At 49.1% G+C, this 26,640-nt stretch overlaps 9 protein-coding genes across 9 annotated transcripts; 5 read left to right on the top strand and 4 right to left on the bottom strand.

Annotated features, from left to right (window-relative positions):
* Positions 1-296: 296 nt before the first annotated feature.
* Positions 297-1,803, bottom strand: An07g05040 (uncharacterized protein; the record flags this gene model as incomplete). Its single annotated transcript, XM_001391550.1, has 2 exons — positions 297-1,098; positions 1,178-1,803. The coding sequence occupies 2 exons, from the start codon at positions 1,801-1,803 to the stop codon at positions 297-299; spliced, it is 1,428 nt and encodes a 475-aa protein (XP_001391587.1).
* Positions 1,804-5,183: 3,380 nt separating this feature from the next.
* On the top strand, positions 5,184-7,190 carry An07g05030 (uncharacterized protein; the record flags this gene model as incomplete). Its single annotated transcript, XM_001391549.1, has 2 exons — positions 5,184-5,918; positions 5,982-7,190. 2 exons carry the CDS (start codon positions 5,184-5,186, stop codon positions 7,188-7,190), a joined length of 1,944 nt encoding a protein of 647 aa, XP_001391586.1.
* Positions 7,191-8,277: 1,087 nt separating this feature from the next.
* On the top strand, positions 8,278-10,040 carry An07g05020 (uncharacterized protein; the record flags this gene model as incomplete). Its single annotated transcript, XM_059748447.1, has 4 exons — positions 8,278-8,355; positions 8,457-8,538; positions 8,589-8,828; positions 8,884-10,040. 4 exons carry the CDS (start codon positions 8,278-8,280, stop codon positions 10,038-10,040), a joined length of 1,557 nt encoding a protein of 518 aa, XP_059600926.1.
* Positions 10,041-10,148: 108 nt separating this feature from the next.
* An07g05010 (uncharacterized protein) lies at positions 10,149-11,520 on the bottom strand (the record flags this gene model as incomplete). Its single annotated transcript, XM_059748446.1, has 2 exons — positions 10,149-11,270; positions 11,308-11,520. 2 exons carry the CDS (start codon positions 11,518-11,520, stop codon positions 10,149-10,151), a joined length of 1,335 nt encoding a protein of 444 aa, XP_059600925.1.
* Positions 11,521-12,540: 1,020 nt separating this feature from the next.
* Positions 12,541-14,444, bottom strand: An07g05000 (uncharacterized protein; the record flags this gene model as incomplete). Its single annotated transcript, XM_001391546.1, has 4 exons — positions 12,541-12,713; positions 12,769-13,715; positions 13,768-14,240; positions 14,304-14,444. 4 exons carry the CDS (start codon positions 14,442-14,444, stop codon positions 12,541-12,543), a joined length of 1,734 nt encoding a protein of 577 aa, XP_001391583.1.
* Positions 14,445-15,218: 774 nt separating this feature from the next.
* On the top strand, positions 15,219-16,125 carry An07g04990 (uncharacterized protein; the record flags this gene model as incomplete). The annotated part of the gene is made up of 3 exons (XM_059748445.1): positions 15,219-15,358; positions 15,444-15,669; positions 15,709-16,125. 3 exons carry the CDS (start codon positions 15,219-15,221, stop codon positions 16,123-16,125), a joined length of 783 nt encoding a protein of 260 aa, XP_059600924.1.
* A 1,047-nt stretch (positions 16,126-17,172) lies between these two features.
* On the top strand, positions 17,173-19,083 carry An07g04980 (uncharacterized protein; the record flags this gene model as incomplete). The annotated part of the gene is made up of 10 exons (XM_001391544.1): positions 17,173-17,345; positions 17,418-17,431; positions 17,497-17,569; positions 17,617-17,948; positions 18,024-18,167; positions 18,226-18,440; positions 18,499-18,696; positions 18,748-18,775; positions 18,831-18,946; positions 18,997-19,083. 10 exons carry the CDS (start codon positions 17,173-17,175, stop codon positions 19,081-19,083), a joined length of 1,380 nt encoding a protein of 459 aa, XP_001391581.1.
* A 634-nt stretch (positions 19,084-19,717) lies between these two features.
* On the bottom strand, positions 19,718-20,608 carry An07g04970 (uncharacterized protein; the record flags this gene model as incomplete). Its single annotated transcript, XM_059748444.1, has 2 exons — positions 19,718-20,041; positions 20,093-20,608. 2 exons carry the CDS (start codon positions 20,606-20,608, stop codon positions 19,718-19,720), a joined length of 840 nt encoding a protein of 279 aa, XP_059600923.1.
* Positions 20,609-20,999: 391 nt separating this feature from the next.
* Positions 21,000-26,202, top strand: An07g04960 (uncharacterized protein; the record flags this gene model as incomplete). The annotated part of the gene is made up of 7 exons (XM_059748442.1): positions 21,000-21,447; positions 21,508-21,545; positions 21,610-21,823; positions 21,881-21,997; positions 22,053-22,437; positions 22,497-23,069; positions 23,124-26,202. 7 exons carry the CDS (start codon positions 21,000-21,002, stop codon positions 26,200-26,202), a joined length of 4,854 nt encoding a protein of 1,617 aa, XP_059600922.1.
* Between the last annotated feature and the right edge of the window lie 438 nt (positions 26,203-26,640).

Raw genomic sequence — 26,640 nt, 5'->3', positions numbered from 1 at the left:
GCAGGCTGGCGGCTATTCTAACTACACTTCTCCGTATGGCCTAGTAAAACCTAGTCGTTCCTCACCGGCCGATAACGGTCGAGTTTATCAGCTCGCTCAATTGATTACCGTTGTAACTGTGCATCCTTGGATGACCACCTTGCATCGGCTACAGATGCCATGGTTGGGAAAAATATCCTGAGATTGCAGCTTTACAAGGATGATGTAGGAGCTTGTGGAGGGGTAGTCTAGAAGGACATTGAATTGGAAAAACATTCATTCATCACGGTCATACTCCATACATACAGCCCAACAATCTACCCAAAGAAAGCCCTAACTCGCCTCTTCACCTCCGCCTTAAGCGCCAAATGCTCAGTCATAGTACGTGAAACTGCATCCCTATTTTCCGCTGCTCTCCGCACCAAATAACCCAGACACTCTCCCATACTACCCCAAGTCAAGCACTTGTACACTCCGGGAGCCACATTGTTCTGATCTTTCAACTGCAACAGCCCGAAACTTACCCCATCCGCCATCCCCAGCAGCTGTCCGAACTCCACTCGGCCAGTGGACAGCCCCGCCTGCAACCGAGCCTGGTGCAGCTCATGCGCCGCCACAGCACTCTCGATGTTATGCGTAGCCAGAAACAAATCAGTAGTGGGAAACCTGCGTCCGGATTCTCCGAAACCCTGATAGCGCTGCTGCAAGACGCCCCGCACGATGGAGTTGTACGCGATATCGGTATCTTGCTTCGTATCGTGGATGAGCTGTCTCGGGTCCGATCTCATGTACGCTCCCCGCACCAGCTTCAATCCAAACGTAAATCCTTCCTGGTCTGCTATCTCCATGTGCGACGCTATCGTGCTCGGCGTACTTTTGAGATAAGCCTGGTATGTGTTGTACACTACGGCCTTGCCGTTTCGGTTGTACTTGCGCATCATGTCCAATGTGAGGCTGTGGATCCCTTGGAGAAAGGAGTGCTGTTCGGCGTCCATGAGGAGACGGGCGTTCTTCTCGACTACCCGTTGGCACACTTCATCTAGGGCCTCGACCATTTGTGTGGGGACGGGTTGTCCGGAGGCAAAGGCCTCTGTGACTTTGGGTCCGGCTCCAGTGAGCCTGATAGCAGGGATCAGCATTCATTTTCCTATCTTTCTGTCCGGTGAAGGTATCCCTGGACTCTGGGGGGTCGACTTACTTTGGGGCAAGGAAGTCACCTTCGCCGAGCATGTCCACTGTCTTCAGGTAACCCTCCCGCCAGGCGGCGATGAACTCGCATGACTCTGTGTCGGTTGCCTTTTGGGATACCTGGCTGTGTGCGAATTGGGTTTGGTTCGTGCTGGAATCTTGCACCGTCTCCCGCGCGTAGGTCAAAATGACTCCTCGGAGTCCTGTACTTTTGATTTGGCGGATCTTATCCCGGACTTGGCTCTCCTTTTCCCCCGCACAGAAGTGATCGTAGAATGTCTTCTTGAGGAACCAATGGATGAGAGGGTTGCGGTCCACATCTAGCAAGACACCTCGGGGCTTGGTAAGGAAAGAGAGGATAGACAGACAAGGAACGAGGAGAGCTTGGTGGGAGGAGATGGTGGTCACGAGGAGAGACCGCAGGAGAGTCTTGGTAGGGAGGACCGAATGAGGTGGCGCAGAGGAGGGCTTCTCTGTAGCTTGTGACTTGGCAACTGAGGAGAAAATGCTGGGAACCTTTTCAAAAGTAGTCCCCGTAGAGCAATATCGGAGAGAATGAAGGATTAGAGTAGGTCTTGTGATGACACAGGTTCGTGCCTTTTGGCCAACCGGTGTCCTGCACAGGAGGTTGGACATGGTATGTGAAAGTTGAAGAGATTGAAGAGATATTGGAGATGAAGAAACTGTTGGCATACGAAGGGACATCTTTATACCTTGGATTGCAGGCTGCGGGGTGCATTTGTCCCCTCAATGATAGGGATAAGTAGGTCTTGGGAGCTGATAAGATGACCACTTGGAACAGAGGGACGCCGCTCATTGGTGCCCTCTACAACACCGGTCCTATCAGTAATCTTCTTACTCATGTATCACTGCTGAATTACGCTTCCGTTTGTACTTAAAATTATCTAATTGACGTGTCTGGTCGATTCCATCGGCAAAGAAATGACTGGGTTTCGGCCAGATCCTGAGTTGGTGCTTGTTGAGTGAGGGGTAGACTTGGAACCGGTAGCCCTACCATGTCAATAGTGTTGGACGTGCGAGACAAACGGGTGCTTGGCCATTCTCATCTAGTCTAAGCGAGGTCTACAACTTGTTGCTCTTGAACGACCACGATGTTCCGATATGAGGGTTCGAAGACCGTATAATTTGATGTGGATATCGAGACCTTGCCATGATCATTTTCTTCCCTATGCCGTGAGTAAGTGCTTTGGTCAAGAGAAAAAATGGAAGAGACTACGGGAGGAGTGCTTTCATAAGGTGCGTTTCTCATACTAATTACCGTGGTATGCTGAATGAAACCATGCGAGGGACATCCGTAATATACAGCAGGAGGAAGCTGACGAACATCCTAAACCATTGACCGCCAATCCCACATGACCGAGTCTACTTAGTGGGCAGGCATGTGTGACCAACACCTTAGTTTTGCTGCTTACTGCATCTGTTCCACTACTAACCTTCCCCGGGTCACTGCGAATTCATAGATGAAGCCCACCAGAGACTCTACACTGCGTTTCAGGTTCATCTGACACTAATGGCTCCATGGGCCGATCGTTATCACTTCATGTCCGTTATGAGGTTTAAAAACCTGCAGAAATTGCCCATCTGTCTGTTGCGGTCCTTGAAGCTATCGAGCGGCCGACTGGCTCTTGGGTATTTGGAGCTATTATGTGAACAGACAGGCAGGTATCTGATGATGCCTTCCGACCTCGTTATCTATTAGAAAAACCCCGAGAACATAATAATGCCTATATGTTCCAAATGTAGCATTTTCACTACTCTGCAGTGGTCACAGAATTGTACCTTATTATTTTGGCGGATCCAAAAGGCTAAGAATCGAGGACCAGGACGCCTCTTTGCGAATGACAGCCGGAAATCTGATATGTTTTAGGTCTAAATATCAACGCCTGCTTTGCTCATCGCTGGTCAACACCTTCCATTTATCCATTCCGGTTCACTGCAGCACTCAAGAACCCGCATTATGAGTGAGAATAATCCAATCCTTGTAGAAGCTGAGCTGTTATAGCTCACGCCACATTGAAGGGGAACTTCCAAGTCTGATAGTTTATTTTAATTGCGCAAAACTACGCCCGGCTGCTTCGCTCACAATACACAAGTGGCAGCCATTCTGTCGATAAGCTGAGAATTTATCTCACAAAGACGGAACATGAACACGGGTATGGTGATCTGCTTCCCCGATTCTCAACGAACGCAGGGCTTTGTTTTTCAAGCACTCTTTGTAGGTAGCAGCGGTAACATTGTCAACACTACATATCTAGCCTCTAGATAACTTCCAAGCAGAGAGTAGCTACCTTAACCTAGCTTATAGATGACCTCGTAGTAACCGAAACCATCTTTACATTGCTATGCCAGTGGCAGTAGGCTACTTTTCCCTCAGAAGACATAGAGGGGTTGTGAGAAGCGTCTGTCCGTGTTAGGGATGAACATGAGCGCCGGAGACATGAGAAGAGGGATCTCGCAAAAGAAACGTGGTCAAGGTTAGAGACACAGTTTTCTGATAGTTTTAAGGCCTAAGAAATTCATTTCGTCATTTGCCCACATGTATCCGTAGCAAACCTATGAGTGAACAATTAAATATCTCGAAAGGCAACGTCAGATGTGACAGGACTAAGTGAGATGAATGTATTGGAACTAAAGTAACCAGTACAGTTCTTGCCGGCCGGCCTTACTCTTCGATATAGATAAGTGCCACAAGACTAGACCTTTCTATCTTGCTTGTGATGAACTTGCATGTGTCCAAAACCGGTTTGATTCAGCCTTCATTACCTGGGGCTAAAACACGGCCCATAAGATCTATAGGTTACAGTACATGATAACTTAACATCGCCCTCTGGTCTGAAAACCTTAAATCTAATTCAACCAATCCTGAATGAAGCGGAAGTGATTTAGTTTGGATATATATATCCAGCCGTAACCTAGTGGTTGCATGGTAAACTACTAGTGCTATATATATCCCTAGTATCCGCCACATTTTGGGCACATGGGCAGGCGGTGAGACCATTCCCGTTTTGGATGGCTCCGTTTTCGAGGAACTTCAAGATCGAAGCCATCCGATACACATCCACAGCGTTCTTGTTTCTCTATAAATAGCCCGCTTGAGTATGCCTGGGCTGTACACTTTTATGGTGAGTTCTAGCAATGCGAATCGTTATCTCCTTGCGCAATGCCAAGCGCTTGCTACTTAGTTTCTCCGCCGGAACCACAGGCGAGGCGAGGTTCCCCTGACGGCCGCAACAGGTGCCAAACGCCGCCCTTGTCCTTACCCAGAAAAGATGTGCAAAACAGTACACGCCTCTACGGTCAAAAAATTTTCCATGAGTGTCGCGTGGCCGTCATGAGCCACGTCATGCAACGAATTGGTTGCCGGAAAGCTCCAGATGTCGGCCTTGAAGCACAGAATTTAGTTTAGTGGCAACCGAGATATCCGAACGGAACCAGGAGATAACGAATGGGATCCACTCAAAGCCCCATCGGGCACACGAATCAGCAGAATCTGGCGAGGTCAGCGACATCCTCCGAGTCGAGAGCCCGGGGCTGGCGAATCGCCGATGCGATACGTCGATCAGAGTACGGCATCTCGATTCTATTCAGTTTTCTATACTGAAGGCATGCGCGGAATATCACGGAGCACTGGTCGCGTGTGGATTTGATTACCCCCAGTCTACTATCCAATTAGTTTATTATGCTAGTAGCTTTCGGTTCTTGTCCGTGGATCGCTGTCCCACAATTCCGGCCACCCCTGGGTGGGAGGCGTGGCCTGGAGAACAGGCGCCATGACCAGAAGACGCGTACGCAAGCTACAGAGTCCGCTGTACACAAGTCCGTTCGTTAAGCCGTTATTGGACGTGTGTTCCCTTCCTAAGAAAACCCCGGCCTGCCTTTTAGCATGGCTGGCGTCCTCCAAATACATTTGAGGCGACTCAACCTCAAATTTTCCTTCTGGCAATGTCGCTGGAGCTGATTTCCCGTCGCCTGTCACATCTTGTGTCGGGTTAACAATGATTCCTCCCCTTATTTGGGCGTGCATTGCCGCGCTCGCTCAGACAGCCTGCGGAGATTATGTATCCACAAACTACCAAGAGTACAACGACGGAGCGCTAGGACACCGTCCTCACTTGGAATTTCATTCCAGCTCCGAATATGCGCCCCTCCTACAAGTCAACATATGGGATCAGGATGCTATCTCCGAGACGGGGTCCCACATATTCATCAAACATGATGGTAATGACTCCTCGCCACTCTCGTCGCCGCTCATCTTGGATGCCCACGATTTGAGTGCCGTCTATATGAATCGGACCTTCAAGAATGTGTTCGGTACCCGCGTCCAAGAGAATTTCGGCAAGAAGTATTTGACTTTTTGGGAAGGAGAGAAAGGCGATGGGATAGGTGATGGCTATGGGCTCGCCTACGACGACACCTACCGCTTGGTCTACAAAATATGGGCACAGAATATCAAAGTGCACAGCGACCTCCACGAGTTTGCATTCACAGGGAACGGAACAGCTTTGGTCACAGGCGTCAACGCGATCAACGCCCATGCGTCAGACTTTCTGGATAAAGGCTGGATAACACCCCCCAGATTCGAGGTCCTGGACTCTATCTTCCAGGAGATCGACCTCGAGACTAATGAAGTGCTTTTCGACTGGCGAGCGCTTGATCACATTAACCCCATGGACTCCTACGAGCCTATGGGCAGAGGATGGGATGCATATCACATGAACAGCATCCAGAAGGTAAGAGAATGACATACGTCTCCCGACGACCTGTAAACACTCTCTGACATGCCATGGTTCTAGACCAAAGCAGGCAACTATCTCATTTCCATTCGTCACTTGCACGCTGTCTACCTCATCAACGGAAAAACAGGCGACATCATATGGACAATGGGCGGCAAACGCAACGACTTTCTCGAGTTGCCCCGCGCCAAAGAAGCCGAGTCAGCTGCACCCCTGCTGTCAATGCAGTGGCAGCATCACGCTCACTTCGTTGAGGGAACCGACGAGACCCAAATGACCTTATTTGACAACCATGTCAAGATCACCTCTCACGGCGTTTGCGACACCGATTGCTCGCGCGGCCTGCACATCGCTATCAATGACACTGCCTCACCCCCGACCGTCCAACTCCTACGCGAATTCCATCACCCATCCCACCTTCAGGCCCAGAGCCAAGGCAGCATGCAGCCCCTATCGCCCTCTGCCGATGATCTGGGCAATGTGTTCATTGGCTGGGGGCGGTGTCCCACGTTTACGGAGCACAACTCGTCGGGCGAGACAGTCATGGACGTGCAGTTTTCGCCGTGGCATAGCGACAACATTCCGGACGCGCTAGACAACTACCGCGCCTATAAAATGGACTGGTCGGCCACACCCTGGTGGGACCCTGCCATCGCACCACGGAAAAACGAAGATGGCGAGTTGGTCATGTACGTTAGCTGGAACGGAGCGACCGAGGTAGCCAACTGGGTTATCCGGGGAGCAGCCAGCGAGGATCTGGACGAAGAAGGCGAAATACTGGTTGCATCACGCCGGACCGGCTTTGAAGCCAAGCTGACAGTTGGGGAGACTGATTGGCGCTATATCTGGGCCGAAGCCTTGGATAGCCAGGGAAATGTTCTCCGATCGAGTGAAATCGTGGACCTGGACACAGCGGATTTATCAGTCGCTCATGACACCTACGATGAGCCTGATTCCACCTTCATCCCCCCGCAGGACATACCCTCTGGATTGTCTATAAATACAGTAGTCTTCTTGGCGAGCGGGCTGACCGTTGTTGTGTTGGTGACAATTGCAGCGGGAATTATGTGGTGGCGCAGGCGTAAGGCGTACAATCGCCTGGAAGCGGAGGACTTCGATCTCGCTTCTGATGACGGCTTTGATGAGCATGATGACGATGACGAGGAGGCTAGTGATAAGGATGCTGATGTTGATCATCACTCCAGAGGCGATGAGGACCGTCGTGCTCTGATTCCCAAGACGGAGCAAAGAAACATGAGTAGCGTGTAGACTCTCATCTAGTACCTTTATTTGTAAATATATTCATAATTGACCTACTACTTTCTCCTAAGTTCAAAGGCTTGTAAGAGAAACACCTAGCTCCCCCACTACAATGATTTGAGCAATGTACTCGGGTATCCACCAAGGTCTACCAAGGAAACCCATAACCAACAATATAATAACTATGGACAACCTTAACAAAGTTCCGGCTCCGCACCACCCGGCCTGCACAAACTCTGGTACATCGACATGTTTACTATATATAGTAGCATCGGCCTCGTGCATGTCGGTGCCCACGGAGGAAACTATCACGTAATTATATTTCTTTATGGATGAAGCAACAGCCGAGGACCCCATGGGGCTGGGCGGAGAGCAGGTCGGGTTGATTGGGCACGAGTAGAATATCCAACTTTATTGTTGTATGCATGGATCCCCAGATTGTATTGTGTTTGTGGTATTCGTACCTTGTGTAAAGAGACGTTCCCGTAGCATAACCTATCTTTTATACTCCAACGATACGAAGCTTAGAGAACTGTTATTCGGGTTTGCGGGAGAAGCAATCCCGAAGAGGTGTTGCAACGATGAAGCAGTGATGTTTTGACTCAAGTAGTGATGTCTTACGATCTGTCCAACATTGATACCGATGTATTATCACATATTCATCACTCTGATATGTAGTACGAGGAAATCTACGATAGATATTGAATAGGATGTAAGTCCAGATAAGGTGAAGCACGCAATCCCGCGCCTCTATACGTGATTTGGACCCTGGAACGACCGAGAAAGATTAAGGCAACGAGGCGGGGACTGAATGACAGCCGCGCGCCATCCCTAGAAAGGAAGGGATCCCTTATCACCCGCTAACCCCCGCATTTCAGCAGTGACTCCCGTGGCCGCCGCTGATAAGCTCCTCGTCCTTGGATGGCTTTCCTTCCTGTTCCCGAATTACCCCTCGCGGAAACCACTCATACTTCTCTCCTGTCATCTCGCTAGCTGCACCCTGTCCTTGACTAGCATTGTCTTCAATCAATCAGAATGAACGTCCGGAGTCGAACTGGCTGTTTGGCTTGCAAGAGTAAGTCTATCCGCTCCATCAATGGGCCGCCTGCATGGCCACGCTGCCCAATGTCCTCGTGCTGATAAGGTATCTCAGAGCGCAAGCGTCGTTGCGGAGGTAAGATCTACAACTTGCTACATTTAGTACCTATTCTTCTTAGTGCCACGGAGTATCTGAGCTGACCAATCGCCATTCCAGAGGAGAAACCGGCTTGCAAGAACTGTATCGTGCGCGGATTCGAGTGCCCGTACCTATCGGAGAACTCGCAACTGATCAACCTGCGGTTCAAGATCTCTCTTGGTAGGTCGTCCTTGCATCTGACGCTTGGACTGTATCATAACCTGTTCTAGCGAATGGCTACCGGCTACCTGTAAAGAAGCAGAATCGGAGGCACTTCATCTCCGTTTCGGCCGAGGATGTGGCCTTATTATCATCTGAGCACAACCAAGAAATTGTACCCGCAGACAAAGATAATACACGCACCAAGAAAGTAAATGGCCACGCACTTAGCCCTGTCAGACTAGAGGGATCGGTCTTTGCATCTCCTTTAGTCGATTGCAGTGCCCTTGAGCAGCAGCTCTTCCAATATTGTGAGTGAATGAGTCATTGACACATCTGGTACTTCTCATATTAATCTATACACAGACCTGCAGGTAATCAGCAGAGTGAGAGTCTTTCGTGATGATTCGAGGAACAAGTTTCGTTCTCTGGTCGTCCCCTTTTGCTGCGGACGGAGACCGTTGCTGTACGCGGTTCTGTCCGTCAGCGCCAATGACCGTCGCGCCGAGACAGTACCGACACACATAAACTACGAACAGCTAGCGCTTTCGTACAAATCCTTGGCCTTGCAGTCACTTAGAAAAGCTCTTTCGGATGTTAGTAACGCAAGCGAGGCCCTCATGACCTGTCTCATTCTATGCACACTGGAAATTGCCTCAGGCTGCCAACCGGATTGGGTGCGCCATGCTAAGGGCGCCTTTGCCATTATAAACAGCTGCTCTAGCTTGATTGATCCCGAGGTTTTGTTTTTCGCTCGGAGCTACTTCCAGTCTCGTACTGTCTTCTTCCGCACTACGGGCTGCCATGATGATCTGCTTGACAAGGATGCCGAACGTCTGCTTGAGTCCCAGACTGGAATCGACCATGGCATGGACTTTTTCTCGCAATGCACAACCCTAGGATTGAGTTACACAGACGAGCGGACGGAAATACAGCCCCATTTTGGTTGTTCCCTCAGCTTGCTCGACATCATCGCACGGGCAACCGACTTGGTCGGCCAGAAACAGAAGCTTCGTCGCAACGGCTGCAACTCCTTCTTTTCCGAAGGGGAAATGATGCAGCGGGCCATGTCCCTACGAAGCGAGCTGGACCTGTTGCCTAAAGAACATTCCCCAGATAGCGACTATCTAACAACTTGCGGAGAGTGTTTTCGCATGGCTGCCGACCTATACTTGCAGCTGGCGTGCGACATCCCCTTAACCCAGCCCGCCCTCCAGACACTGCTAGCTAAACTCCTGGACCACATTGGCAAAGTCATCCGGGAGGATCAGGAGCGGCAACTCTTCCCGATGTGGCCACTGTTCCTGGCAGGGTGTCTGTCTACCACCGACGAGGATCGGGTACGCGTTCTCAACTACTTCACTTACCTCGCCCACGCATGGCCAGTCAGCAACATCCCCATCGTGCGCGAAGCCACGGAGACAGTTTGGAAGTTTCGAGACTTGAACCCTCATGAGTGTGGAAGTGGGTTCGATTGGCAAATGATAATCAGCCGGATGAACTGGAAATTGGCATTGTCGTAGCTGTGACTTTTCAATTACACCATTTAACGATATATGAAGCTAGCTAAACGAAGTTGTATGACACCGATAGCAATCATGAATCCCAATTTATGCACCGCAAAATTCGACCTACAGCTTCGGAGCCGGAGCAGGCCTTATCTCCTCAAACTCCCTAGTCTCCCCCAACCGCCAACTAACATCGCCCTCCCACTTACCCGACTTCTTCTTATCCCCCTTCCACCTCCACCGATCTACGCCCTGCTTCCTCTCCTTCAACAGCGTAAACACCCAGTCCCCAACAATTGGCAACATCTTAAACAGATGTCCCGAATCACCCGAGCAAAGCACAACTGACCCCTCCGTCTCCGGCACAAAATCAATAATAAACTCCGAATCACTCGTATCCGCAAACCAACACAGCTTCTTCTCCACAAACGGCCGATCCGCAAACTGCGGCAACGACTCCTTCAACAATCTCCTCATCCGCTTCTCATCCTCCGCCGGCAACACCCCCTCGCTCTCCTGCAACGTCGCAGGCGGGTACGACACCCCCGATTTCGGATCCGTGTTAATGTACCCGCCACCCATCGGGCAGATCTTCAGCAGGTTTGTCTTCGGATCCGGCTCGAAGTAGAATCCCAGATCGCGAGCATAGGTTACCGGAATGCCGCGGAGCATGGATGTCTCCTCGTCTGTGAGCTTGACGTGGCCTAGGGACCAAGACTTCGCGACGACTTGGCCTCCTGCTTCTGGGACAAGGGTGGATGCTGCGGCGCCGATGGCTACGATGGCGAGTTTGCAGGGGTAGGTGTTGCCGTTCCCTGTGCGGACGCCTGTTACTTGTTTCTTGTTTGTTGGGGAGTAGATGAGTTCAGTCACTTTGCCAATGTCTTCTCCTAGGAAGAATTTCACGCCCCGGGCGGCAGCCGCTTCGTAGACGGCGCGGAGGGCGTTGGCGGAGTGCGCGTAGCCTGCTAGTTGGTTGAAGTAGCCGTTCCAGCCTGGGAGGGGGCCGGTGAGTTGCCAGGCAATGTTACGGATGTCGGCGGGGGTTTTGATCGTGGATATTTTGCCTTTGTAGGTGGGGTGGTTGCGGATTGAGGCGAGGAAGCGGTTCATTGTTTGCGAGGCTTTTTCGGGGGCCGCGCCCGAGACGAGGTGTAGGAAGCCGGTTTGGTGGTAGTGTGGGGCGTAAAGGGGGGTTTTCCAGCCTTCGATGGCTTGCTGTTGAGGGGAGGTGTTAGTTGTGTGCTATATGGTTATGGGGGTTTTGAAAGAGGGGGCATACGAGTGTCAGTTCAGTATACCATGGGTCTTCATATTCTGCGCGCACAATCTTGTTGATGTCATGGCCGGCGGAATAGCGGGCTGGGACTTGGTTGTCTCTTTCGAACACGGAGACGTTGGTGAAGCCATTGCTGGAGAGGTGGAGGGCCGTGGTGAGGCCGAAGACACCGGCGCCGATGATAGCGATGGGATCGGATTTGGAAGTTGATACCATTGTGATGGTACACGCGGGCACAATTGAAAGTGGGAGAGAGAGGAAGAGTCAGCTCAAGTGATGATCACTGAGTGGGAGTATGAGAGATTGATTCGTTGGTGATGCGCTGCAATGGGCTTATATACTAATAGTAGCACAGCAATTAATTAGCATTTCATATGAATCATACCATGCCCAGGTAGCATGCTGTGATCGTGAACTCAGGTCGGCACTTACTTGCCTCCCCGCCGTACCTCCACCAGAATTGGAGTGCACATACCAGCAACGGCAGCCATAGTGAAACGTGCAGCTTATCGGAGTGGCTCGAGCGTCTGGTGCATCTTGAATTGTGGGTTAGCGCAGGCGATACATACCGGATACACTATCTTACTGTTCATGCGGGGATTGTCAGCTTGGAGAATAAGGGAGGGTGGAGGCGTTAGCGTGAACGATGATCGCCGGTTAGTGTATGCGAGGGTCTGGAGATAGGCGGTGACGCTAGCAGATAGCTGTATCGGATGGATAACCTGTATCTAGAGTAGCCCCCAAAGAGATTATCAGTCGGTGGGTCTTGCATGAGGGGATACACGGCGATAGCCGATAGGAGGTGCGGGGGCTCCATTTGCAGCTGGCAAATTCGAAGCCAGTTTGTTTTGAGGAGGGACTTTGGCTGAGTCACACATCTGACAATAAGTCATGCTTCAGAAAACGGTGAGAGTAGATAGTAGCAGATGGCATTCTTGCAAGAGGATGCATTGGTTTGAAGATTGACGAAAATTGATGTTGATTACTGAGCTTGCATGCTGGGGTACAATTGAGATAAAGTTATAAAGTGAACAAGCTGAGTCGAAGTAGACCGCATGATCACCTGATTCAATACTAAGAGACAGTCCTTACAGCTGAAATTAGGCATTACGAGATTATTGTCTACTTATGGAAAACATAGCATGAAGTGGTTCGTTCATCATTGCGAGTTCTAATTTTACACAATCCTCAACTTTTAATGTCATATCTCATGGCGCCTATATAGATTTCAAACCATTACTCGTTGCTGGGGTACCGGAAGCCGTTCAAGGGGAAGAATTCCTCCTTGATCGTTCTGGGACTGGCAAATCTCATAAGCACATTGGCGCTTCCAGCCTTGTCGTTGGTTCCGCTCGAGCGACTGCCACCAAAGGACTGTTGTCCGATCAGGGCGGCAGTAGTCTTGCAGTCTGTTGCGTAACTTGTTAGTAGTGACTTATAGAGAAGAACAGCATGATCACTTACTGATGTAGAAGTTTCCAGCCGAATACCGCAAGGTATCCTCGGCCTCGCGGATGGCACGCCGATCACCTGCGAACACAGCTCCGGTCAAAGCAAAGCCACCTCCACTCTGGTCGACCGTCTTCAAGACTGAAGACCACTCGGCGTCAGGATAGACGTAGACTGCGAGCACTGGACCGAAGATCTCCTTGTCGAACAGCTCATGGTTGGGGTCCTTAGCCCGGTACACAGTAGGGTGCACGTAATATCCGGTTGAGCCGTCGTAGGTACCACCAGCAATCAACTCCAAGGATGGATCCTTGTTGCTGGCATCGATGACCGACTTAATCTTCTCGAAAGATGCTTTGTGGATAACAGGGCCCATGAAAGCTCCCATCTCCTCCGGCGACCCGATCGTGATCTCCTTGATCTCGGACTTCAACTTCTCCAAGAACTCCTGTGCCCGAGACTCAGGCAGGTACAGTCGGGACGTCGCCGAGCACTTTTGTCCCTGGTACTCAAAAGCACCCCGAAGGGTATGGTAAACAGCACTCTGGATATCAGCAGTGGGATGAACCAGGTGGAAGTTCTTGCCGCTGGTCTCGCCAACTAGACGAGGGTAGTCCCGGTAGACCTTCTTGCCGATGTTTTCGCCGACCTGAGCATACAGAGAACGGAAGACGTCCGAGGAACCGGTGAAGTTGAGGCCACCAAACTCTCTGCGTCCAAGCACCGTCTGAGTGATCTCCTGCGCGTCACCAGTAACGAACTGGATAACATTGGGAGGCAGGCCAGCTTCGAGGAGAATCTTGTAGACGAGCTCACTCGCGTACACGTTCGAATCGGAAGGCTTCCAGACGACGACATTGCCCATAAGAGCTGGGCCGCTAATTAGGTTCCCGCCAATGGCAGTGAAGTTGAAAGGCGACACGGCGTAAACGAATCCCTCCAAGGGTCTGTAGTCCACACGGCTAGAGAAGGGTTAGTATTCGAGCATCCCAAAATGAAAAGGCTTGCACTCACGTCCACATTCCCTCAGTACCGCGGTCGGGCTGCTTCTCCAGCAGCTCAGCAGCATAGTTGCAGTTCAGACGGAAGAAGTCGGCCAACTCTGCAGCTGCATCGATCTCACCCTGCCAGATGTTCTTGCCTTGTCCCAACATCGTAGCAGCGATGAGTTCGTATCGGTATTTGCCGGCGACAAGCTCGGCAGCCTTGAGGAAAATAGCAGCCCTGTCAACGAAGGGAGTGTTCTGCCATGCTTCCTTTGCCTCCAATGCTGCATCAATAGCCGCATTTACTTGTGCAGCATTCACGCTAGGGTAGTTGGTGAAAGTAGTGGCATGTTCGGCGGGCAGAGGTTGTTGCAATGTGTTGGACACCGAGAGCGCTTTGCCTCCGACGTATGACTGACTCTTGAGCGGCAGCTGTGACTTCATCTGCTTCAAAACCTTTTCGACCTCTGCCCTTTCTGGAGAGCCCCTAGTGTAGTCCAGCTATCATGGAGAGGAGATTAGTATTTGTATGCCATGGTAGCGGATGAGAAGCCAGCAACTCACGTTGGGCTCATTTCTGGCAGCTGGCAGACGGAAAGGTACGGTCGCAACACCCCGAGCTCTGAGAATTGGAGCTCTAGCGGCACGGCGTCCTAGGGTGCGCACGCTGGGCGAGGGCTGAGACAAGGGTAGTTTGAAGGCCATTGTGATTGTTTCTGGTAGCAAAGGCCGTAGAGGAGAAACTGAGCGTAGACTTGGAGGTGACGAACATGGTGACCCCCATTCTCCTTATGTATCAAGTTGGCTACGATGTTTGAGGAGCCAACTGCTTGACAGACCGATGTTCGGCGCTGTTGCAGCTGGAAGTGAGGAGAGTGAGGAGCAAGATCCACCGCGTTGGAGTACAACCAGCTGGCGGGTAAACTAGCCCGGCACTTGGACCTTCCCGGCTAAGAATAGTGGCGGGTAGACTAGCCTTCCGCTGGAGATCCCCCTAATGCGGGTAGTGACTGTTCCTTCGGTCTACATCTTGTTACGCTATTCTCCTTCAACCCGCCAGTAAGCCACAGCTTGGTTTGCCTATCGCGTGTAGATAAGCTAGAGAGTTAGCTATCTTATCCCCGCAACTTTACCGATAGGCTTTGTCACCGGTTAGAGCGAGAAGGTTCTGCCCGACTGCCCCTCATACAGTACACAGCATGCCCGGTGAAGAGCATTATCGGGCTCTAGGCCTGTCAGGTCGATACATTGCTTGCCATAGCTCCAGCTTACAAGTCTGCTGAATCCTGACCACAACAATCCTAGGCCCCCAGGCTCCCCGATGCATCTCCACGAGGTATGAAAGCTCTCCCAGAATTTAGCACAAGTCTGGGTGGCGCCTGAAAGGAAGCCGATTGATACCCCTGCTATCGAGCCGGTTGTATCTATTTAATAGGAGTTCCCTCTTTCAGGGTGTATTTGAGTGCCTAGAACTTTGGAATGTCGCCGGAACGTGTCACCACGGAGCCATTGCACTCTCCTGACTGGGATAATGACTGGCTCAGGCAATTGGCTGGCGATATTGTCGCAGGATCGCTGTCCGCAACCATTATTGCCCCGATCACAACAGTCATCGACCGGTAAATGTACTGAAGACGAACTCAGGAACTCCATGTGCTGATATCTCGAGTCCAGGAGCGTCGTGGAGAGGCTCTCCTCAAATAGATCCATCCTGCATACACTTCGCACACATGCCATCTGTTCCATCCTCAAACCGAGAAAGTTCTACTTTTCTCGACCTTTCTTCATCGCTTGGTCTCTCTACGCCGCAACCTACGCTACGGCAAATGCTACCGACACAAGCCTCGAGCACCTTTCCAAAGTTACAGAGAAATCAACGACCGCGAGTCTCGTTCCAACGTTCAGTTTCCTCCCAACATACGTTGTCAATGTGTGTCTGGGAATCCTAAAGGATATAAGATTCTCTCAGATTTACGGACACCCAGAAGGTCGTCTCAAGCAGCCACCTCCCATCCCAAGGCTCGCGTACATGGCCTTTCTATTCCGCGATAGCATCACTATATCCAGCTCCTTCACGCTGGCTCCGCAGGTGGCCTCGTTAGTTCCAGATTGGATCACTGCAGATCCGCATACCAAAAGAACTGTTACCCAGCTCGCTCTCCCCGCCTTGGTGCAATATGTGAATACGCCGTTTCATATGATCGCGTTAGATGTGATTGCTCGTCCACAGGTGGCCACAATAGCAGAAAGATCTGTTACGATACGAAGAGGGTATGTTCAGTCATCGTCGCTGAGGGCAGCAAGAGTTCTACCGGCATTCGGGGTGGGGTGTATAATCAATACGGATTTGAGGGCATCTCTGCACGAACGATGGATGGTTAGATAGAGAGAATATCAGTGCGGGGCACAGCAAGCGAGGATAACTTATCTCTCCACTTGATTGCCATGACTATCACTTTTGCGGGCACGTATCAGGACAGCGGCAGTAGCCGGACAGTCCCCAAGTATTTGGACCCGTTGCGAGGATCAGCAAAGCGAGTAACCAACTGCAAATGAAGATGCCAGATGCGGCTGCACTAACCCCTGGCCTCCGAGAGGGGTAACCCGTAGCGCCAGGTATGTCTGTTCTTGCTTTTGTGTATCTCCCCCGCCTGAAACTGTGTATGGTAAGGACGGGTATCGGGTGTTGGCTCGATGCAGCAACCCGTTATCTCTCTCCGGCGCATACACTAACCTCACCTGCAAGGTTTCACTAACGCTGCGAATAGCTTAATCTTCATCCCTTGGCCATGCTTGGGCGCCCTCCCGCTCCACATCTGCAGTTGAGCGAGCCACCTACAGCAGGCGTGGGTAGAGATACGTGCCCAGCCGCTATCGAAGCGAATACTGATTAGCCAACGATTACTCGACCAAAAGTATCGTATCTCACTGACAATTTCCCCCAGACGCTAGTCAACTATGCTTATCCCCGCATCTCTGAGCCTTCCCGTTCTGCCGTTCTATCCAATCAGGCTACAGATCGGCCATATCTATCCACGAGCTTCCGCGGCGGAAAAGAACAGCCACCAGGAATCACTATCAGCAGCCAGGAGGCAGCCCTTGAGGGTCAGAAAATCAAAATACACGTATAGAAGATACGTCATACAAGACGGAGATAAACCGATAGCTCGCAAATGGTCCTTATGCATTGGTCAAATGCAGCCGGTAGGCCGACATGGTCATTGATGCCTCAGGCAGATATCATATTGGCCTCTCACTGGGTCAACACCGTCACCAGGTGCAAGCCAACTTGGCTCAAATAGGCCAGATGCTCTCGAATCTCACCTGAAAACCTCACCACTTCCTGTGCTCAGTGTACTGTACTCACATTCTCTTGACCCTTTCGTATAGGATACCAATCTAATTGACCTACCACTTCTTTATCTTAGAAAGAATGAGTGTTCCGATGGAATCCAGAGACCTTGCAGAGATTCTCAACTCCCCTGCCTATGATTACGGACAAGATGTGGAGAAGAAGAAGAATTTAGATGATACACCCCCTGAAGACGAAGATCCATTTGGAAATGAAGAGTTTGCGGAGGTAAAATATCGAACGATGGGTTGGTGGTAAGCTTCAACTCCCCTGCCCCTAGACTACTCCTTGGTCCTGTATCTGACCCTTCTCTTCACAACATGCAGGAAAACAGGGATACGTGAGCCTCAATCTTCGTGCTGTCGCCTATCAAACATATAGAGCCCTAACCTTCTTTATACACAGTGATGGTTGCAGAGAATGTTTCCATCGGAATTCTATCTCTTCCATCCGCCTTTGCAACGCTGGGCTTTGTCCCGTAAGTTACTCACTTACTAGGCAGATGAAAAGCTAAGTTTAGCTTAGGGCTCTTATTATACTAATTGGAATCTCTGGTATATCATGGTATACTGCCTACATTCTCTGCCAATTCAAGTTACGATACCCCCAGGTCCATAGCATGGGAGATGCGGGTGAGATTATCATGGGACGATTTGGACGTGAACTGCTTGGTATTGGGCAGCTGTTGTTCCTTATATTCGTCATGGCCAGTCACGTATTGACCTTCACGGTCCTTATGAATACGATTACCGAACACGGTACCTGCACAATCGTGTTTGGTGTCATTGCATTGATTGTCAGTTGTGTTGGTGCCCTACCACGCACCATGGACAAGGTATATTGGATGTCGATCGCATGTAAGCACATTATAGGGCTTCTCATATTTCACACTTCAAGTTTAAATATGGGGCTAATTTTTCATTTCTGTGTAGCATTCCTCAGCATTGTGGCGGCAACCATGGCCACGATGATTGCGGTCGGCGTGGAGTACAAAGGCCACATTCCCCTTGCTGTGACTACCCATCTCAGTTTCAACGAAGAATTCCTAGCAGTCAGCAATCTGTTTTTCGCCTATGGTAAAGCCCTGACTTGTCACACTCTGTTTAATCTAACTAACTTTACGACAATCAACAGTGGGCCATGCGTCCTTCTTCGGGTTCATCTCAGAGATGGACAAGCCACGAGAATTCACCAAGTCCATATCAGTGCTCCAAGTAATTGACACTTCACTATACATTGCCAGCGCAGTGGTCATATACCGCTACGTTGGCGCGGACGTTCAATCCCCTGCCTTAGGCTCTGCGGGGCCTCTAGGAAAGAAAATCGCCTACGGACTGGCTATTCCAACGGTATGTCACTTACCATAGTCAACTATCGTTTGGAACGACTGCTGACCTATTATCCCAGGTCCTTATTGCTGGGATTGTCAATGGTCATGTAGCCAGCAAGTACGTGTACGTGCGTGTTTTCCGCGGCACAAACCACATGCATGAACGGACTCTGCTCTCCATCGGGTCATGGGTCGCTATTGGATTGATTTCCTGGGTAGTTGCCTGGGTAATCGCAGAGTCAATTCCAGTCTTCAACAACCTTCTGAGTCTAATTGTACGTGGTCTCCTCATAGTACTAAACACACATGCTAACTCTAAACTATAGACTGCACTTTTTGGCTGCTGGTTCGCTTGTGAGTTTCAGATACCACTAATATCTTGCGGAGTAATCTTAACCATGCTTTATAGATGGGTTCCCTGCTATCTTCTGGTTTACCTTGAACAAGGGCCAGTGGTTCGCATCAAGCAGAAAAATATTTCTAACCTTGTCCAACACGTTCATTCTAGCCATGGCAATCACCCTTGTATGTATTCCCTAGCCTTAACGGAATCTTGTCGCTAATTATCTTTCCAGTGCGGTCTCGGGTTATACGTGTCTGGTGATGCGATCAGCAAGGATAGTGGTAGTGGAGTTTGGACGTGTGCCAACAATGCTGTTTGAGCGACCCCTGCTCGACCATAGCCAGTCATGTTCGATGTTACTCAGTTGTCCAGCGATATACTGCTCCTGTGATTATGAAATCAAATTTTAACTTGTCGTTGTCGATTGTATCATGATCTTTTGAGCATGTCTTGCTGTATCAAATAACATGAGTATGTTCTTTAGCAAATTTGAACAAATCAGCTCAATATTTCACGATGAGGGAAAAAAAAAAAAAAAAAAAAAAAAGAGTAAAATGCATAAGAATCACCATTCATGGATATTTCCCAGGTGCAGCACTCTAACTCACTACTATACACCCTTGGTAGACAGTCCAGCTTATATGCTGACGGTTAAACTATTTCATCGAGTAGGCCTCTTCTAGTTCTCTCCCCAGAAGACTTAGATACTGATTACATAATAGGCTCAAAGTTGAAGCTGAAGTTTTCTATACATAAGATAAGTTAACAATCTTTATTACTGATATAGATAGTTAACCGTGGAATAATAACATATCATTAGTATTGATCGAATACACCTTCCAGCCCTTGTTATGGGCCGAGAAATAGATTTTAAAGTAGTAATAAAGATAAACTCTAACAATCGCTTTCAGTTGCGTCTATGTCAAGAGAAAAGTCGATGCCAGCAACATACCTCACCAGCCTAGATCTCTATCAATCAATTGCAGAATAGCCACTTCAGCAGGCCACACATGAACAAATTCCTGAACTCGCCATGACCAGTCTTCATCCCAATTGAAAATAAAGGGACACGATGCACAGAAGAATCCCCAAAAGTCAGGAAACCAACCAGCATTCTCCCAATCGACCAGTACGACGTCAAATGATCGCCCACCTTGATCATTTCGGCAAGTTTTATTCTCCACAATCATGATGTTTTTCTGCTGAACGTCTCCATGCGTTAGTGTAGGCCGATGACCTTGAAGGACGCGAGCGAGATATTTTTCATAAAAGCGAGCCTTGTAGTCTCAATGATTATTGCGCTCGACTAAGGCCCTATAATTACCCACAAGGCCTGCGACGAAGGCAGGTTCACCAGTGAAATGCCCTAGAGATTTGTGATCGCCGTGCTGGCTATAGAATAAGTAATGATGTACGCCACCCCCGTCCAGACCCCCGAAAAAGTCGGACCATGGACACTCAGCTTTTCGCATAGCATCGAATATCGATTGGAGTTTTGCTATGATACCATCCTTCTCGGATGGGGTCAATGATGGCCAGATGGTATTCAGCTGTACGCCGGGAATGCGTTGCATGACCAAGAACAGTTGTTTGCCCTCATAGTACATCGCGTATAGTCGAGGGGCTGGGACTTCGGGGACGTGCCGTTCAAGGTAAATCAGTGCCTGGCCTTCCCAGGTGTTTATACCACCTCCATATTTAACGACAATATTGTCGTTGATCGTCACTACCTTGGATGCCGTGGTCTCCCAGAGGACATTGGTGCAAGCGCGGATTTCATCTGTTGTAGGTAGTGGAGGCAGAGGCTCGGAGTTCTGGAAGGGAAGGTCCACTTGTTTCCACATCGTAGAGAAAGCAGTAGGTAGCAGAGGTATTATTAAATTATATTTGATTGTCTGATGGGGATGGAATAATCCAGAAGATAGATTCTAGTAGCACTCGTGCTGGAATATCCCTTAGTATATCACATATTAAAAGACGAAGTTTAGTAGCGTACTTACAGCTAGACATTTCGTCTGTGATACTGTTTACTTGCAGTTCTGTCAACGAGGCTGTGATGAGGCTATACTAGTCTCCTGCAGGATGACGTGTACAGCAGCTGCAGACGCCCAAGAATGTACTAGCCGGGGCCAGAAGAGGGGAATTTTCAGCTCACAACATTGAACAATTCGGATTTCACCTCTCACTTCCTCTCAACTTGTATATGCACATGGCTCAATATCTCTTCGCTGCAGGATGCTGACGAAGCTATGTGCAAAGCTCTGCTGTGCTCAGGCTGATGGTGACGCTGACAAGGCCGAACCTGCCATTCCCCATGCGAGACGTTCGATTAATGAAGGAGGCGCCAGCCTGACAAAGAGCATCAGTCCTGAGGTTGCTACTACCTCCTCGGGTCACGCTGCTGCCTCACCCAAGGACCTCTGGCAAGTAGCATTCGACAACCTTGATCCGAAACAAAAACAGTGGTTGTCCAAAGAAGAACACTCCCCGACCAAGGTCATCCAGGAAGTTATTAGTGAGACCGAAACTAAATATACAGAGTATAAGAAGAAAGAGTTGATTATCCGAAAGCATAATGGGGGTGAGATCAAAGTCCGCGAAATTGCTCAGAATATCCTTGCGGCTGCATTGAATGTGCAGCAAATAATCACCGCGATCGTGAGTTTCGACCCAAGTGGTCATGGTAGGTTCCCGATTCTGCTTCGAGCCACAAAGCCTGAGAGATGCTGATATGTAACAATAGCATCAAGCGCCTGGACAATAGTTTCGCTAGGTTTGACGGTAGGCGACTTCCTGAAATCTTTTCCGTTAGCAACCACTTACGAATGTATAATTCACCCTCTAGATGGTGCAGAGAGATATTGCGCGCAGAGATGCCATCTTAGAAGCCTCCGAATACTTAGCAGAGCAGCTAGCATATTTTAGCTTCTTGGATAGCGACCGCCGATACACAAATGGCGCTGGTGACAAGCAGCTAGATAGTGCTCTTGTGGGAGTCTATACAGCGATACTTGAATACACGGCGGAAGTAAAAAAGATACACCATGAAAGCGGCTTTGGTTGGTCTGGGGAGTATTCTTTAATATAAGAAGAATGTCTAACATGCATGTTCTCAGCTCGCATAGGAAGTACACTCATACCCCTTACCGAGCAGCCACTGCAAAAGCTTCGAACAGTTGTGGAAAATAAAATCACAATGGCTGAAAAATGGGCTACCGTCACAGATCGCACATGTGAGTTTATCATCTTGAATTCTACTTGTATCTTCAGAATGCTTAAATTCGTTAGATCTGAAGGGACAGGCTGCGGACATTCTTGCGGCTATTGACAAGACTGTCGAAGAGCTCCAGAAAGTTCAGTCCACTGTACTAAGTAGGCTCTCTCAGAAATCTCGACCAGAGACTCATAGTCTGACGTTAGCAGGTGTCGAGGACAAAGGAATACTTGAATGGCTATCTCAGTACGACTTTTCCAAAGCTCAGAACGACACTCAGGATCACCGATCACCAGGGACAGGCGATTGGCTTTTGAAGTTAAAAGCCTATGTAGAGTGGAAGGACTGCCCAGGTAGTATCTTCTGGTTGCATGGAGTGGGTAAGTTTTCTAGGCACCGTTCGGATGAGGAAAATACACTGACTGCTGGACAAGCGGGTTGTGGTAAATCAGTCATATGGTATGAAAGATTTGTGGAATCCGTAGGTTGTATCTTAGCTAACATTTAGAAATATGTAGCTCGACAGTGATTGGGGACGTTCAACGAACGTGCCTGGATAGTTCAAACATGCGGTTGGCCTACTGGTACTTCCAATTCAATGACCCAGGATCGCAAAGAGTTGAGAATATGCTCAGGGCTATCATTCGACAGCTCCATTCAAACCCACTAGATGGGCCTGTCAGGCGCATTTGGAAAGAGCATGGTACCAAAGGAAGCAATCCAAGTAATGTAATGCTTCAAGAGACTCTCCACAAAATGATTAACGCCTACCAAGGAAACGTGTTCCTCATTTTAGATGCGTTGGATGAATGTCCCAACGCAGTCAATCGCAAGGAAAGGAGCTTTTTGCTGGCATTTCTTACCGAACTCCAAGAGAAATGCAGTGATAACATTCACATTCTTGTTACTAGTCGGCCAGAGCCAGATATAATTGAACACCTTGAATGGTGTACAGCTTTAGACCTCGAGGAAAAGCAGGGGTCTGACATTCTAGCCTTTGTTAAGGTCAAAGTTGAGGCTCTGGACGATAGAATCGCTCCAAAGGAAGTGAAAACACAGATAATTCACGAGCTGCTACAGGACGACAAGAGGTATGTTGCATGTCGCTTAGGTGCTTTTGTTGAGATAAGTACTCATTTGCGCAGACGATTTCGCTGGGCAGACCTTCAAATAAAGCGTCTAGAGGAATGTCGCAATAACTCCGAGATCTTGGAATCGTTGAAGACCATGCCACAGACATTGCACGACATATACATCTCTGTAATCGAGAGAATCAACTCGAAGCGCTCTGATATCATATTCGCCAAGAAGATACTCACTTGGCTGTGTTTCTGTGCCAGACCTCTCACCCTGACAGAAGTTGCAGCAGCAGCGGGCCTTGGTGTCCCAGAGGACATTATCAAGATTTGCACAACTTCCTTTGTCACTTATCGGCGCATGGATGATGAGATCAGGCTGGCTCACTTCTCTGTGAAGGAATTTCTTGTTAGTAGCCAAAGTACTGGCCAATGGCACCAACTCTCCACCTTGAATGGCCATGCCATGCTAGCCAAGCAAAATCTGAGAATTCTACTGCAAAACACACGGCGTCTGCTCAAAGAGGAAGCGAAACAGGAGCTGCTGCTCGATTATGCCGCCTGTAACTGGCACGAACACTTCAAGGTTTGTGCTGTTACTACAAGCCTAGAACTCGAAAAGCTGCAGGAGATGGTGAATCAGCTTTTCCGACACCCGACTATCTACCGCAACTGGCGATATATATCAACCGAGTTCGAGGAGCAAGAAGTACAGCCAAGCCCTATCGGTGCTGCGTCTGAATTAGGGCTCATTCAAACCGTGAATGGGTTACTAGAGGAAGGCGCAGACCCTTTGAAGTGGTTTGCATATGGGTCCGGACCATTTCAAGAGCCTAGAAATGCAGTATTGTTAGCTTCTGAAAATGGGCATCTGGACGTACTGGATTTGCTGCTGCACAAGGTGTTCATATCTCTTGACCTGGCCGAGGGCGTATTGAATAGTGTCCAACGCTACGGTCTCACAGTCAAGACGCTGGAAGATATATTCGACACACTCTCAGCTTCAGGGATTCTTTACACTGGAACTGAGAGCGGAGTTATCCACATAGATGAAAGAATTGTTGTCGCTGCAGCAAAGAACGAGCGTTGTGGCATGGACCTAATGGCTATCCTCCTTGATCAGTACGAAGAGACAGGAGTAGCAATTGTGCCTGTGACAGAGGACGTATTGGAAACCGTACTGCGAAACAGAGGATGTGGGGGCGATGTCTTGCAGGTTCTTCTCAAAAGGCGCAATGCCGACGTCAAGATCTATCCACAGATCAAGAAGATGTTGGCATGTCCGGCCCTCCTCAGCGACAGCGCGATAGTATTACTTCTTGCAGAACGGCGTACAGAAATTGACTTGGATGAGAAGTTCATTGCCGGTTTTGCACAGTATGCAAGCGAAACGGCAATGGAGGTACTTCTAAGTACATTGAATGACGATTTCTTGCTGGCTGAAAATGTTCTGGTAGGAGCGGCTAATAATGGACTCCATGTCGGTGTCTTGCGTCAAATTCTTCGTCGACGACAGAATCGGGCACAGGTTAGCGAGGATGTACTCTGTACGGCAGTGTGTAATACGAACGCACCCCATTGTCTCGAAATGCTTGAACTCCTACTAGATGACTGTGGTCCGGATTTTTCAATAAGCGAAAAAGTCATGCTGAAGATCGTGAACAAATGGATATATGCAGCTGAGATTCTCAACATGCTTTTACACAGGCAGCAAGCTGGATTCACCGTCACTCATGCAATTCTATGCCAAGCAGCCTCTAACCCACAAGGTAAAGATATCTTTGAGATACTCATGAACAACGGAGGCTTGAGGATCTCAATAACCGAAGACATATTGCTCAATTCAAGGAGTGAAGCCTTGATCTGTTTTCTATTAGATCTTGAAGCAAGGTCTCAAATAGAGGCCCTTCCTCTCACGGAAAAAGTCATGTCGCATGCTGTAAGACGCTTCACAACTAACACTGTGAAGGCAATTTTCCGCGTACGACCAATGGCCAAAGTGAGCGATAATATGTTTGTTGAAGCATGCAGTTGCGATTCATCGATGCTAGCGCTTCTAATGAAACAACCGCATGGACAATTACCGGTCTCGAAGATGCTAATAACATTAGAAAAGTACGGTAATCATCAGAGTGCTACAGAAATAATCCAACTCCTTTTGGACAGAAAGCTCTTCGAAGTTGACCAAGGAATTGTGGAAAGATTTGCGCACAATCATCCAGCTTTGGAACTCCTGCTGCGGACAGCACCGTGTGTATGCATCACAGAGAAAGCCGCCATCCGAGCAGCAGCAGCATCCCACGAGAAAGCACTGTGCATTCTGCTCGATGAGCGAATAGAGGATATTCCAATCTCGGAAGAATTCATGATAGCCGTGGCAGGAGCAGAAAGACCGACCAACAATATAAGACGGATTCTCGCTCATTGTGGCCCACAAGTACCAATAACTGAGAAAGTTCTGTTGGCAGCCTCGTACACCTTGGACGCTTTTCAACTTCTTCTCCACGCACTTGGACCCGATGTGCCTCCTTTCCTAACTGAGAAAGTGGTTATGCTTGCCACTTATCAAAAACTGTCTGCATTACCTTGGTTAATTGAAAGGTATGGCTTCCAGGCACTGCCACTTACTGAAAGAGTCATGGTTGCTGCTGCCGCAACCAGCCTTTCCGGGCTACAGTGGCTCCTCCATAAGTGGCCTGCCGAAATAGACTTCAACGACGTTTGGAGAGCGATCTGGAGGTTTGAAAGGAACAACTGTGACTATTTAAATTGTCATAAGCCTTTCATTCTGCCAACAGTTCAGTATAAAGCTGCGAGCCACATTGTTCGATATACTAGAGCAGTCGATCTATCGGAGGAAGTCTTTCAGAGTGCCCGGAATTCATCTGCTCGTGATCAAGACTCGATTAAAAGACACTACAGTGGCTTAATGCCTCTGATCGAAATATGTATTATGCATAGCTTGCCTGTTCCAGTAACAGAACGGTTAGTAAAGGTGTTTGAAAGTTGTGACGCTGATCTCATCGAAGCTATCCGTGAGGCTGTCGAGAAATATGGCAAATACCGCCGTGGCCCTGCAGGAGAGCTTGATAAGATGCTATTGTCATGCATCCAAAGACATTGTGGGACTTCTGTTGTTGAGGCATAATACATATCTGGGATCAGTTTTAGATGTCCATCCTTTCCAATGTTATTGCCGTTCTACTTCTTACCTAGAAACCGTTGAGCTCCTATGACCAGTGTAGCTATTCTACTACTCTTACCAAAGTGACCACCCAAAAATGACAATACTGGACTTACTAGATAATCTCAATGGCCGCTAATCTTGGAACACCGAGCTGTGCAGGTTGCTGGCCGAAAAGATCATACTCCACTTTGTCACGCATTTCAAAAAGGCTGACCTACATTAATGCACATGTGCCAGAGATGAATGCCTAACCGGGAAGGGCAATTGGGTGATGTGAATTTGACTTGAAGTCCTTAAATCAGGGAACAGTGAGGCCAGTGACTGGACACGCGGTGCAGATCTAGCAATTGTAATCATCGAACCAATGCAAGTACTCAATAGTATCTTGCCTTGGAGTGA

Source organism: Aspergillus niger (genome assembly GCF_000002855.4).
Source record: "Aspergillus niger supercontig An07".
NCBI lineage: Eukaryota > Fungi > Ascomycota > Eurotiomycetes > Eurotiales > Aspergillaceae > Aspergillus > Aspergillus niger.
The sequence above is the reverse complement of the archived record's forward strand: the minus strand, read 5'-3'. Positions and strand labels throughout refer to the sequence as shown.